This window comes from Electrophorus electricus, chromosome 1 (assembly GCF_041902795.1).
Source record: "Electrophorus electricus isolate QZ-2024a chromosome 1, ASM4190279v1, whole genome shotgun sequence".
In the NCBI taxonomy this organism is placed as follows: Eukaryota; Metazoa; Chordata; class Actinopteri; order Gymnotiformes; family Gymnotidae; genus Electrophorus; species Electrophorus electricus.
Genome location: NC_137497.1, coordinates 16,148,665 through 16,163,483, shown reverse-complemented (window position 1 = coordinate 16,163,483; position 14,819 = coordinate 16,148,665). Strand labels below are relative to the sequence as shown.

General features: G+C 39.3%; 1 protein-coding gene across 1 annotated transcript in view; it reads left to right on the top strand.

The window, feature by feature from the left end:
* The first annotated feature begins 6,970 nt into the window (after window positions 1–6,970).
* LOC113568824 (uncharacterized) overlaps window positions 6,971–14,819 on the top strand; it is a 48,650-nt gene continuing 40,801 nt past the window's right edge. The window contains exons 1-2 of the mRNA XM_081722098.1: window positions 6,971–7,366; window positions 14,157–14,327. Of these exons, the coding sequence (XP_081578224.1) occupies window positions 7,281–7,366; window positions 14,157–14,327 (257 nt within the window). The 5' untranslated portion in view covers window positions 6,971–7,280. The remainder of the gene's footprint in view (window positions 7,367–14,156; window positions 14,328–14,819) is intronic.

Genomic DNA, 14,819 nt, shown 5'->3' with positions numbered 1-14,819 from the left:
CTGACAGCACCAACATTAAAGAACAGATAAGCTTTTATCTTAAGAGCAGACCAATGCATTCCAGAATGACTGCAATGTCTTCTTACCAGTTGGAATGCAACACATGACTGTCATTCTGTAATTCAAATGTCCCACTGGTTTCTATGGCAAACACTCAGAAAGCCACACTGAGTCAAGACACAGGAGTGTTCAGCAAGGAGCTCTGTATTTTTTTTTTTAACAGAGACAGAGAATATATATATACATTGTGTGTGTGTGTGTGTGTGTGTGTGTGTGTGTGTGTGTGTGTGTGTGTGTGTGTGTGCATGTATGTCCAGTGATGGTTGGTGCTCTGTGTGCATGTATGTCCAGGGATGGTTGGTGCTCTGTGTGCATGTATGTACAGCTATAGTTGGTGCTCTGTGTGTGTGTGTGTGTGTGTGTGTGTGTGTGTGTGTGTGTGTATGTGTGTGTGTGTGTGTATATATGTCCAGTGATGGTTGGTGCTCTGTATGTACGTATGTATGTATGTCCAGTGATGGTTGGTGATCTATATGCATGTATGTCCAGTGATGGTTGGTGCTCTGTGTGTGTGTATATGTCCAGTGATGGTTGGTGCTCTGTATGTATGTATGTATGTCCAGTGATGGTTGGTGATCTATATGCACGTATGTCCAGTGATGGTTGCTGCTCTGTGTGTATGTATGTCTAGTGATGGTTGGTGCTCTATGTGCATCTATGTGCAGTGATGATTGGTGCTCTGTCTGTGTGTGCATGTATGTCCAGTGATGGTTGGTGCTCTGTATGTATGTATGTATGTATGTATGTATGTATGTCTAGTGATGGTTGGTGCTCTATGTGCATATACATTCAGTGATGGTTGGTGCTCTATGTGCATGTATGTGCAGTGATGATTGGTGCTCTGTCTCTGTGTGTATGTATGTCCAGTGATGGTTGGTGCTCTGAATGTATGTATGTATGTCCAGTGATGATTGGTGCTCTGCGTGTGTGTGCTTGTATGTCCAGTGATGGTTGGTGCTCTGTGTGTATGTATGTCCAGTGATGGTTGGTGCTCTATGTGCATGTATGTCCAGTGATGGTTGGTGCTCTATGTGCATGTATGTCCAGTGATGGTTGGTGCTCTGTGTGTATGTATGTCCAGTGATGGTTGGTGCTCTATGTGCATGTATGTCCAGTGATGGTTGGTGCTCTGTGTGTATGTATGTCCAGTGATGGTTGGTGCTCTGTGTGTGTATGTATGTCCAGTGATGGTTGGTGCTCTGTATGTATGTATGTATGTATGTATGTATGTATGTATGTATGTCCAGGGATGGTTGGTGCTCTGTGTGCATGTATGTACAGCTATAGTTGGTGCTCTGTGTGTGTGTGTGTGTGTGTGTGTGTGTGTGTGTGTGTGTGTGTGTGTATATATGTCCAGTGATGGTTGGTGCTCTGTATGTATGTATGTATGTATGTCCAGTGATGGTTGGTGATCTATATGCATGTATGTCCAGTGATGGTTGGTGCTCTGTGTGTGTGTATATGTCCAGTGATGGTTGGTGCTCTGTATGTATGTATGTATGTCCAGTGATGGTTGGTGATCTATATGCACGTATGTCCAGTGATGGTTGCTGCTCTGTGTGTATGTATGTCCAGTGATGATTGGTGCTCTGCGTGTGTGTGCTTGTATGTCCAGTGATGGTTGGTGCTCTGTGTGTATGTATGTCCAGTGATGGTTGGTGCTCTATGTGCATGTATGTCCAGTGATGGTTGGTGCTCTATGTGCATGTATGTCCAGTGATGGTTGGTGCTCTGTGTGTATGTATGTCCAGTGATGGTTGGTGCTCTGTGTGTGTATGTATGTCCAGTGATGGTTGGTGCTCTGTATGTATGTATGTATGTATGTATGTATGTCCAGTGATGGTTGGTGCTCTATGTGCATGTATGTCCAGTGATGGTTGGTGCTCTGTGTGTATGTATGTCCAGTGATGGTTGGTGCTCTGTGTGTATGTATGTATGTATGTATGTATGTATGTATGTATGGCCAGTGATGGTTGGTGCTCTGTGTGAATGTATGTCCAGTGATGGTTGGTGCTCTGTATGTATGTATGTATGTATGTATGTATGTATGTATGTATGTATGGCCAGTGATGGTTGGTGCTCTGTGTGTGTGTATGTCCAGTGATGGGTGGTGCTCTGTATGTATGTATGTGTGTATGTATGTCCAGTGATGGGTGGTGCTCTGTATGTATGTATGTGTGTATATATGTATGTATGTCCAGTGATGGTTGGTGCTCTGTATGTATGTATGTGTGTGTGTATGTCCAGTGATGGGTGGTGCTCTGTCCTGTCTTAACCTCCTCCCCTTCCCCTGCACCCAGTGCAGTAACCCAGGGGGCTGTGGTTCTGATAGAGTAGCTGTGTGTAAACTGGCTGCTGCTTCTTTTTCAGCTTTCCTTTTTCAGGGAACATAGATGAGGGAACAACACTGTGTGTGTTGAAGTCACCACACTAGAGTGGGACAAGAAACTGAGCATGTAATTAAATTTACTGTAGGTTATGAGATCAAAGAATTCACGAGACAGCTGAGATAAGACAGGTGAGATGGGACAGGTGAGATGGGGCAGGTGAGATGAGACAGGTGAGATGGGACAGGTGAGATGGGACAGGTGAGATGATACAGGTGAGATAATACAGGTGAGATGATACAGGTGAGATAATACAGGTGAGATGATACAGGTGAGATAATACAGCTGAGATGATACAGGTGAGATAATACAGGTGAGATGGGACAGGTGAGATGGGGCAGGTGAGATGAGACAGGTGAGATGGGGCAGGTGAGATGAGACAGGTGAGATGGGACAGGTGAGATGGGACAGGTGAGATGGGACAGGTGAGATGGGACAGGTGACTGGAGTTCTTCATTGTGAAAAAACTAAATGTATCAGAAAAGTAAACTCTAGTAACAGGCTAGCAGCACGTGTAGCTTAAAGTGAAAACAAAAAACACTGCAAACAACACACCAGTGGTAAAAAGTTTGAATTTATTTCACCAATTACAAGTCTATTTATCATTCCAAACACCATGTAGTAGTAGAGTTTAGTATTTACATACCAAATACAAGTCTATTTATCATTCCATTCACCATGTAGTATTAAAGTTTAGTATTTATTTACCCAGGACAAGTCTATTTATCAGTCCAAACATCATGTAGTAGTAAAGTTTAGCCTGAAATGAGGTGAGGAATTGCTGAAGTACAGAGGAAATTATTATAAGATAAAGCATAAAGAAACACTAACCAGGTAGAGAATTATCAATGTAAAGAACCAGGCTAACAAAGATTGCAAAAGATAAGGCAATGAACAACACGAACCAAACATACCAAATGACCCAAGCATAACATTGAACACAGCAGAGCAGCAGTAACAGAGAGACAGTACACAGCACACAACAGAGCAGCAGTAACAGAGAGACAGTACACAGCACACAGCAGAGCAGCAGTAACAGAGAGACAGTACACAGCAGAGCAGCAGTAACAGAGAGACAGTACACAGCACACAGCAGACAGAAAGTTTGGTGGAGTTTCTGACCTACTGAAGGCCATAATCATCTGTTCATCATGTCTGTCATTACAAAAATATTTAACCCTTTTCGCTGCCTCCCATAATCAATGTTAGTGGTTCAAACAGTTTCCACAGTAAGTGCTCCAGTCCAACTGTTGCTCTTCCAGGCACTTGGCTAGACAACAATAAATTAAGCACTTCAGCCAACAGATTCTTTTCCAAATCCTCCTTACTCGTTCCCTTAAGTTAAGATGAGGAAATGCAGCCTCAGCTTCATCTAAATTATGACAGTCAGCTGCTACAATTTAAGATTTATTGACTCTAGCCATTGCCAACACTCCACACCTGCAGAGTTTCTATATATTTTCTCAAGTCAAAAATGTGTTTGTGTTTCCTGCCTCTCACTTAACAAATCGCTATCCATATGATTATTTTCTAATTTGCTTATCTGAATTCCATCATTTATACATATGTTGACTTAACTGTAACTTATTTGAGTAAATTAAATTTATCTATTTAAAATTCTATTAATCGCCACTCACATTGTTATATTTCTTATCCTGTAATACTTTAATCCCACCTTCTCCTACTGCTACTATTTTAATGTGTCCGTAATATGTACGTTCTCTACTGCTTTAATTGTAACCGGTTTTACATACTATACCTTCATCAGTTACTTTATTATATTTATTACTAAAACCACATCAATATATTTTGCATGTACGCATTTTATAATTAGATGATATTAATCATGTTTAAACAGATCTGTCTGCGTATCCATTCACTTCCTTTAGTGATTAAAATGAGTGACCTCTGCCCTATACAACCATACCACAATCATCTTAATTATAACCTGAAAAAAACCTGTTATGCTGGTATGTTGTATAATTGTACGTTATTGTTTGTAATCAATTAACTCGCGATAGCCACATCAAGACAAACACACTGCACATTTTCTTTACTTCACTCATTGTGGCCACATGTAGACAAAAACAACTGGAACAAACAACATTTAACATTTATCTCTTCAGCACTTTTTCTCTGGAGCTCTCTTTCTCTCTTTATTCACTGCACATTTGTCTTTACTTTATCATTTTTATTAATCATTTTTATTTTCCGTTTACAGAAAGATTTTTATGAAATCATTTTCATTTTCACCGGCTGGTTTTCTAACTATTACTCTTTTTTGCTATTTTTATATTTTATCAGTCTATTCTCACTCTATGGACACTCTCAGTCAATTCTCAGTCTGCACTTTTAAGACGCCCAAGACCTACTACAAAACTCTGTGGACAAGGTCTTAATACCACCTATGCAGAATGTTTCAAACAGGACTTACCTATAACAGTGCACGTGTGTGGATTCAGACCCTGGTCACAGAACAACGCAGCTCTGGGTCATCTATCAGCTGGTGTTGATAACCCTACTGCTGACGGTACTGGTCCATTTGAAGAGAATAGCCGGTCCCGTCTTTATTCTGAGCTTAATGTTACAAACGAGGCATAGTCCAGAATATGTCTAACAGTCACACACAACACATATTTTTATACAGTTTTCAGAAGTGATTATGTAATCGTCCCACCTTCTTTACATACTAGTGTTTGAAATTTCCAACACTATGTTCAAACATATATTATTCAATATATGCAAATTGAGATCCATCATTATGCAAGTTAAACTTGACACCATTATATCCCATTGGAAGATGTTTTTTAAACAAAGATGATCTCAACTCACACCACCAAACACCTGCAAGATGATGTGGCAGGTCAGTATCACTCTGCCCTTGTGGGAAAATAATGAACCTTGCTTAGCCACAGAACTCTCAAAGAGGCTTTCAAGTCTTTTAAAAACAGAGATCTTTTTCAACACTAATGAAGTTATTTCTCACTGGAACAATTCAGAGTAATCTGCCTTAGACTTGTACAGAAGCCTTGAAACCACCTGTATCAGAGCCTCAGTTCTGCACTCAGAGTCCCAAAAGGTCTCTGACCTTAAGATACCCCAGAAACATTATTCATGCTTTCAGACAGTCTTGCACCTCTCTGCACCTGCTACAGAGAGCTTCAAAGCCTATTATAATTAGATCACAGATCACCTCATGAAAATACAGAATAATGATTGGCCTTTACCCCAACACATTTTATTACCTTATTTTCGTATAACCAGAGCTCTGTAGTTTACATACTGAAGCTGAGAGTCTCCTGTAACCAGAGATATGTTTATCATTAATGATTAATGATAAATGTAACTGTGAGAATTGTAGATTATTCACTAATGATTAATCTGTACTTCTCATAGATACATTTATCAGTAATGATTAATCTAAACATGCTGCACTCAACACAAGCAACAAATGACTGAAGTCATGGTGAAATACAAATACTAGATAGCTAGTAGACACTTAGCTTTGGTTAGTTGTCTGCATCAGCAAGTTTTGAATGGTCGAGTAGTCTCCTGTGACTTATAGACATTGTTGATATCAGAATTGTATGCAGTTACAGAAAATGAATAAACAATAGGACAATAGTAAAGATTGGAAAACCTAAACTATTAATCATGTGAAGGAATTTCAAAAACAGGAAATGGCATCACACAGGTGATGCCACCATCATGACAGCTCTTCCATCAAGTGGCACCATTCTATTTGAAGAGAAATACATGGACTTCATTCATGACCTGTGTCTCATATTTTGTGCATGCGCACACACACACACACACACACACACACACACACATACACACACACACACACACACACACACACACACACACACACACACAAAATTAGTAATATCTTTTCATTATCATAAACTCCTTTTGTGTTGTCTGTAGATTCTCTGATTGAACTGCATTTTGTACTCTGTGTATTTCTTTGCAGACTATCTGGCTGTAATCTCACTAAAGGGTCTTGCAAATCTCTCACATCAGTTCTACAAACAGAAAACACACTGAGAGAGCTGGAGATGAATAATAATTCTCTGCATTCTGTCCATTCCTCCATAATCACTACTACAGTGTTCATCCCACCATCATTACTACTGCAGTGTTCATACACTAATATTCACTTCTGCGGTGTTCATTCCTCCATAATCAATACTACAGTGTTTATTACTCCATAATCACTACTGCAGTGTTTATTTCTCCATGATAAATACTACAGTGATTATTCCACCATAATCAATACTGTGGTGTTTATTCCTCCATAATCACTACTGCAGTGTTTATTCCTCCATAATCACTACTCTTCCAACAATATTTTCTATTTGTATATTAGTGTATTTGTATTTGTGAAACATTGAATGAGATCTGTGTTGTTCTGTTTCCTGTTATGGTGTTAGGGGTGGGATATTTTTATATTTGGACTCTGATTATGGTAACTGCCATTCACTGACTTATGAACCAACCATCCATTATTTGGTCACCTGTCTTAGGTTGCTAATGAATGTTATTTCTCATGTCTTTGTCCATTTTGTCTTTGATGAAGACACAGTTGTTGAAATGTTACTGTTTGTAAAATTAAAAGGCTGAAAATGTATCAGTGTGTTCCAGACCTTTCAAGCTCTTCTTAAAATTTTTCTTCGCAGTTCAGATTTTTTAATTCATCATCCTCTGACTGAACTACATTATTTACTGTATTTACTCTTTTACAGACTATCTGGCTGTGGTCTCACTGAAGAGACTTGCAAATCCCTCACATCAGTTCTACAAACAGAAAACTCACTGAGAGAGCTGGAGATGAATAATAATGACCTGCAGAATTCAGGAGTGGAGCAGCTCTGTGCTGGACTGAAGAGTTCACACTGTAAACTGGAGATTCTCAGGTGAGTTTCTGTTAATTTATTCTCAAATGGAACTATTATGGTGCACAATTTATCAAATGTGATTGCCCTCTTCTTTAAAGAAATTACAAAACTGCCTTGTAGTGCAACATTAACAGAGTTAAAATAAGGTACTGCGGGACAAAGATGTATAGATCCAGACAATAAATTTCTGGTGAAACTAGCTGCATTTCATTAAATGACCACACTGTGGCCACAAAGAGTTACGTTTTACTGCATGATCAGGTTTACACAACTAGTATTAAAAAATAAAGAAATAATAATAATAAGAAGAAGAAGAAGAAGAAAAAGAAGAAGAAGAAGAAGAAGAAGAAGAAGAAGAAGAAGAAGAAGAAGAAGAAGAAGAAGAAGAATAATTATTATCATCTTTATTATTTTTATATTGTTATGTTGTTATTGTTATGCTGTTAGTTAGGCAGTATGGTGGCTTGGTGTTCAGTTCATTTGCCCATCAGCCTTAGGGTCTTGGGTTTGAGTTCCTCCCTCAGTGAGGTTTCTGTCTGCACTTGGCTCTTGGCTCCCTATTTGAGTGGAGTTTCCCTGTTTCTCTCAGCACTAGAGTCTTGGGTTTCAGTCCTTATCTGTGTAGGTTTCCTTCAGGATCTCTGGTTTCCTCTCCACAGTCCATAAACACGGAAGTTAGGTTGATTGAATATTCTAAATTGTCCCCTTTGAATGTATGTTTGTATAGTGATGGGTGGTGCTCTGTGTGTATATCCCCTGATGGTTGGTGTTCTTTGTGCATGTATGTTCAGTGATGGTTGGTGCATATATTGAATAATGTATGTTTGAACATAGTGGTGGAGATGTTGTGTGTGATTGTTAGATATTCTCCGGACTATGCCACATTTGTTTGTAATGTAATAAATACTGGACCAGCTATTCTCTTCCATTAATTTAATTTTCTATTTAAAGTGTACTTCATAAATTTACTGGAATGTGGGAAAAATCTAGGAACCACACTAGCTAGCTAATCAATGTTACCAAAACTAAGTCCAGGTGACTAGCAACCGGTGTTGGATCTCCACAGGAAATTCTAGTCAGACTGATTCATCTGACACTGTCCATCTCAAAATGTTTCACTCGATTTATAAATGTGTAACTTTCTACATATTTTGTGTATATGGTCTGCAGTCCTCTCAGAAATCAGTTTATTAGCTCCAGCTTTATCTAGCTAGCTACATATGAACATTACAGGGAAGTAACCGTTCACTAACTCTGCTCTCACTATCAAGAATTTTTTGTAGAAAGTGCCCAAGTTAACTAGATATATTTTTTCTGTCAGATTTTGTGTCAATTTCTTGTCCTCTTGGATTATTAAGTGTTCTTATGTCTCTCTTCAAAATTAATCTGGAAGCATCTGTTCCTCAATGACAGTATTTAAACATAATATTTATTTATGATTTATTCAAACTGATTTCATTTTTGTACATCCTCACTGCAAATTTGGTCTTAAATTACATTGGAAGTTGTATTAAAAAGTCTTACATCTGAATTGGGGATGCCTGAAGACACCCTATCATATCATGCTCTGTGTGTGTGTGGGGGGGGGGGGGGTGTATTTGTGTTCACATCCGATATTTTGTGTCAGGTAGATCGAAAAGTTGATTAATTTTCTGAGAATTTGATTTGCTTATTAAAAGAATTGGCATCCAGTTCCCCATAAACATTAATATAACTGTCTGTGATTCTAGTTATTTGCTAGCTTTAGTTTAGCTAAATAAATGTTTAGATAAATGTCTTGGGTAAATGGTAAATCACTTCAATTAAACCTTCTGGAAGATTATGTGGATAATAACATAGTAATCAGGGATTGGCTAATGTTGATTCCTTCATATGTATTTGAATCCATTTGATCCAGAATAAGGAGGATGTTGTTAATAGTAGTGCTAGCTAATGAGATACCTACAGCCTAATAGTATATAGACCAGTATATATATATATAGTTTCACATTCAGTGAGAAAGTGCAGAATACTTCATCCTTCCTAACACACTGACCTGTTTGTCAGTGTTCCATAGATACTTAAATTGGGGTGGACCATCTCAAATTTTGTAAAGTATATTTGATGTATTTGGTTGAATGTTTCTACAGTGTCTTTGTTGCACTGATGTCTTATATTGGCTGGTCTGGACTGCCAGGCCATGTTAATTGAGTCTGGACTTTATCAACATGGTTCTGTGTTTAATATCACTCACTTTGAGCAGGTTATCTGCTACAGTATTCTGTTTCATAGACAGTTAATACTGCATTTTACTTTGTACTTGTATTTGTGTGTTCCAGTGGGTCATGTAGATTTGTTTTTGAAGTAATTTGGCTTGATCTGATTGTTTGTATTTCAGTGATTTTTCTAATTTCAGAGGAATTATGAACTTTGATAGTTCTGATTTCTACCAGATAGTGATTCCACCTGAATCTCTCCCTCTTTTAATGTCAGGGAGTGTAACAGCAGGGAGGAGGATTTCCTTGTAGTTTAAAGGACAGTGAGTCACCGAATCAGATTTTCATCAGGTTTCAAGGAGATTTATAATGTCTTTATCTTTTGTGTTATTTGTGAATTCAGTGTTTATACTTTTGTACCCAAACAGGGATGATGTTATACCTTGAATGTTCCATAGAAAGACAGATAATGGTTTCATTATTTAAATGAAGTATGAAAGGAAAAACACAAATACAAATAAAATGAGATAAACCTGTAAAAGTGAGGGAGTATGTTGATATTATATATACAAATATGTACAATTCATGTATACAAACATACATATTAAGATGGTGTAATGACTAACCTATAAACAGTGATATTTATTTATTTGTCTTTTTATTTATTAATTCATTTATCTATTTATCTATTTCTTCATTAATGAATTGTGACCTTGACATATGAGGTTGAGCATCCATTTGATCTCTCCATCTCTGTAGTGTTTGTGGAGGGTGGAGTTTGTACTACAGAGGCGTAGGTCTGCTGTTTGGGCTGTGTTTTGGGGGTGGGTGTTGATGGCAGGTGTACTTTACTGTGGATGGCTTGCTGGGCAGCTGGCAGAGATGCTCACAGTGTCCTTGTGCAGGTGGACGTGGTCATGAAGGCTGTAGATGTTGAGGTTGGAGTGGTGTGTCAGGTGCACATTAGCCAACAGTGCACATCCACAGGAGATCTCTACATTTATCATGTGGATTGTAGCTGGATGGAAGTCTCTACTGGGCAGGATGGTAGAGATGGTGATTTTGGAGGAGGGGAGGGTCTCTGTGGAGGTCTGTGCTACTCTTCTTACACACTCTGCTACACTCTTGCTTTGCCCTCAAGTCATTCTGGATAATGAGGTGGCTTGGATTACCTGAGATGGCATGTGTAAGAAGCTGGAGGGTATTGCTGGTTCAGGAACACCAAACTTCTGCAACTTTAGATCCTGGGAAAAGCTGTTCCTCGTTTAAGAATTTTCCATTAAAATCAATTAAAATGACTATGCCTGCATCTGGAGGAATATTTGTATTAGGTTTTTTTATCTGACTGAGTGTTGAAGGACCGGTTGGTGCTCAGTGTGGCAGTCTGTGGTTCAGAGTTGATTTAGTGTTGCTCTGCAGAATCAGAGGTCTGCTGGTTGGCTTTTAGTCTCTGTAGCTTCTCCTTCAGGGTGATCATGGTACTGTCCCTGAGCTGTAGTTCCTCTCTTTTAGTCTCTGTAGCTCCTCCTTCAGGGTGATCATGGTACTGTCCCTGAGCTGTAGTTCCTCTCTTTTAGTCTCTGTAGCTCCTCCTTCAGGGTGATCATCGTACTGTCCCTGAGCTGCAGCTCATCTCTTTTAGTCTCTAGCTCCTCCTTCAGGGTAATCATGGTACTGTCCCTGAGCTGTAGTACCTCTCTTTTAGTCTCTGTAGCTCCTCCTTCAGGGTGATCATGGTATTGTCCCTGAGCTGTACTTTCTCTCTGACTGCACTGAGCTCCCTCCTGAGAGCCTCTCTGTCCTTCTGGAGCTCCAACACTTCTCCTTTCAGTTCCAGCAGTGAGTTTTTAACGGGTCCAGCTGAGCTTTGAGATGCTGGGAGGGTTCATTGGATGGTGGGTTGGACAGAAGAAGATGTTTGAATTCTATTGTCTCATCTTCCTGGAGAGAAAGACTTTCTCTTTGCTGGAATACCATGATCTCCATGTGTCTGTGTTGTGCTGGTCTGGCCTGTGTTGTGCTGGTCTGGCCTGTGTTGTGCTGGTCTGGCCTGTGTTGTGCTGTTTTAACCTGTGTTGTGCTGGTTTATCCTGTGTTGTGTTGGTTTATCCTGTGTTGTGCTGGTCTGGCCTGTGTTGTGCTGTTTTAACCTGTGTTGTGTTGGTTTATCCTGTGTTGTGCTGGTCTGGCCTGTGTTGTGCTGGTCTGGCCTGTGTTGTGCTGGTCTGTGAGGTGTTTTCCCGTCCCTCCCCTGAACCCTGGACTACGTGGCTACTAGTCTCCTCCTCCTCAGTTACTCTCTTAGTCTCTGCTGCTGTTCTGATAAAGGTAAAGTTTTCCTGAACAGAGCAGAGGCCTCACTGCCTTGAAACATGACGGGGCCGTTGTGATAAATGTTCACAGTTAGGATGGTGTTATCCTCATCTTCATCTTCAATAACTATCTGTCTTCCATTACATATGCCCCTTTTTATATGTGGCTTGTTATGGTACAGAGAGCCCTGTGCCAGGCTTCACTGTATTCTGTATATAACAGGAGACTGGTGATGGTGGTTTGGTTCACTGTATTCTGTATATAACAGGACACTGGTGATGGTGGTTTGGTTCACTGTATTAGTTACTAGCTACAATAGCAAAGGAGCTACTTTTTGGATGAATCAAGTATTAAAATGTGGGGTTTATGTTCTTTCCTTGATATTCCCTGAAAGAAGGCTTGAAGGTAAATTATCCTTTTATGTTTCATGTAATTTTCCCCGACTTCCATGGCTTTATCCATAGTTTTGTCCTTAGCTGCAAGATGCTACTGTTCCACTCCTGTTAGCTGCTGTGTGTTTGGATGGTTTCTTGTGTTGTTCATCAAAAATTTCATCAAAATTGTTGTTCTCTTGTTTGTTACTTGAAAGTTGAGTTGTTGTTTTTTTTTAATCTATTTACTAATTTACTTTGGTTTATCACATTTTAAAACCCCTGTACTTGTAAGAATCTTAAGTGCTCCAGTTAAACTTGATAGTTAAACATGACAATACTTTGTCTTATCCGTGTGTGTGTGTGCGAGAGAGAGAGAGAGAGAGACAGAACTATTATCTATGTGTGTGTGTGATAGAGAGAAACAGGACTATTATCTGTGTCTCTGTGAGAGAGAGAGAGAGAGAGAGAGAGAGAGAGAGACAGAACTATTATTTGTGTGTGAGAGAGAGACAGAATTATTGTCTGTGTGTGTGTGTCTGTGTGTGTATGAGAGTGAGAGAGAGAGAGAGAGAGAGAGAGAGAGAGAAAGACAGAACTATTAGGTGTGTGTGTGTGTGTGAGTGTGCATCAGAGAGATGGAGAGAGAGAGAGAGAGACAGAGAGAAACTGTTATCGGTGTATGTGTGAATTAGAGAGATAGAAGTATTGTGTGTGTGTGTCAAATAGAGAGAGAGAGAGAACTATTATTTATGTGTTTGCATGAAAAAGAGAAAGACAGAACTATTATCGATGTGTGTGTGTGTGTGTGTGTGTGTGTGTGTGTGTGTGTGTGTGTGTGAGACAGACAGATCTATTATTTGTGTGTGAGAGAGAAAAACAGAAGTATTGTGTGTGTGTGTGTGTGTGTGTGTGTGTGTGTGTGTGTGTGTGTGTGTGTGTGTGTGTGTGTGTGTGTGAAAGAGAGCGTGGAAGAGATAGAGCAGCCTGACTGACTGACTGACTGACTGGCGTCTGCCTCTTACACACCTGATTGAATGATGGGGTCTGCCTCACACACACCTGATTGACTTATGGAGTCTGCCTCACACACACCTGACTGACTTATGGTGTCTACCTCAAACATACACCTGACTGACTGATGGGCTCTGAGTCACACACATCTGACTGACTGATGGGGTCTGCCTCACACACATCTGACTGACTGATGGGGTCCCTGACTCAGCTATTAAGCCTCCAGGATTCTCGGTGCACCACAAAGACAGAACTCAGGACCTCACTGGGAAAAGCAAAGGCAGAGGAGAATGTTTCATGATCAGTGACTCAAAGTGTGAACACAGGAATGTAAACACTAGTAAAAGATTCTGCTCTCTGCATTCTGTCCAATCAATACTGCAGTGTTCATTCCTCCATAATCACTATTGCAGTGTTTATTCCTTCATAATCACTACTGCAATGTTTCGTCCTCCATAATCACTACTGCAGTGTTTATTCCTCCATAATCACTACTCTGCATGTCTTCCAACAATATTTTCTGTTTGTATATTAGTGTGTTTGTATTTGTGAAACATTGAATAACATCTATGTTGTTTTGTTTCCTGTTATGGTGTTAGGGGTGTGATATTTTGATATTTGGACTCTGATTATGGTAACTGCCATTCACTGACTTATGAACCAACCATCCATTATTTGGTCACCTGTCTTAGGTTGCTAATGAATGTTATTTGTCATGTCTTTGTCCAGTTTGTCTTTGATGAAGACACAGTAGTGTTGAAATGTTGCTGTGTTTGTAAAATTAAAAATCTGAAAATGTATCAGTGTGTTCCAGACCTTTCAAGCCCTTCTTTACATTTTTATTAGCAGTTCAGATCTTTTAATTCATCATCCTCTGACTGAACTACATTATTTACTGTATTCACTCTTTTACAGACTATCTGGCTGTGGTCTCAATGAAGAGTCTTGCAAATCTCTCACATCAGTTCTACAAACAGAAAACTCACTGAGAGAGCTGAAGATAAATAATAATGACCTGCAGAATTCAGGAGTGGAGCAGCTCTGTGCTGGACTGAAGAGTTCACACTGTAAACTGGAGATTCTCAGGTGAGTTTCTGTGACTATTTTTGAATGTAAATAAAGAGCCATTTTTAAAAGGTCAGTGTCAACTCCATTATAGTACAGTATTAAACAAACATTGCCAGGCAAGGCAATGCAAGGAAATTTACACTTTTATATTATAAAGTTCTCTTCTTTAAATATTCTAAATATAGTTTTCTGTTGAAACCTTGCTGCATTTCATTAAATGACCACACTGTGGAGACAAAGAGTTACATCTGTGATGCATGAGCAGATTTTCAAGTCTAGAAGAGAAATATAACATTGTAAAGAGGAGACACAGATGAGTCCTTGTCCACAAGCTGCATTTTTGGTCACCTGAGCACAGAAATTTTGCTAAATGTCTTACAGGATGAATATATTCAGAAACTCCAACAACAGTAAAATGAAGTGTTCTAATGTAAGATTTTCACTGAGTGATTTTATCTAGTTTATGTATGGAAACACTGTAAACATCATTCATTCTAATCTCTCTGCAAA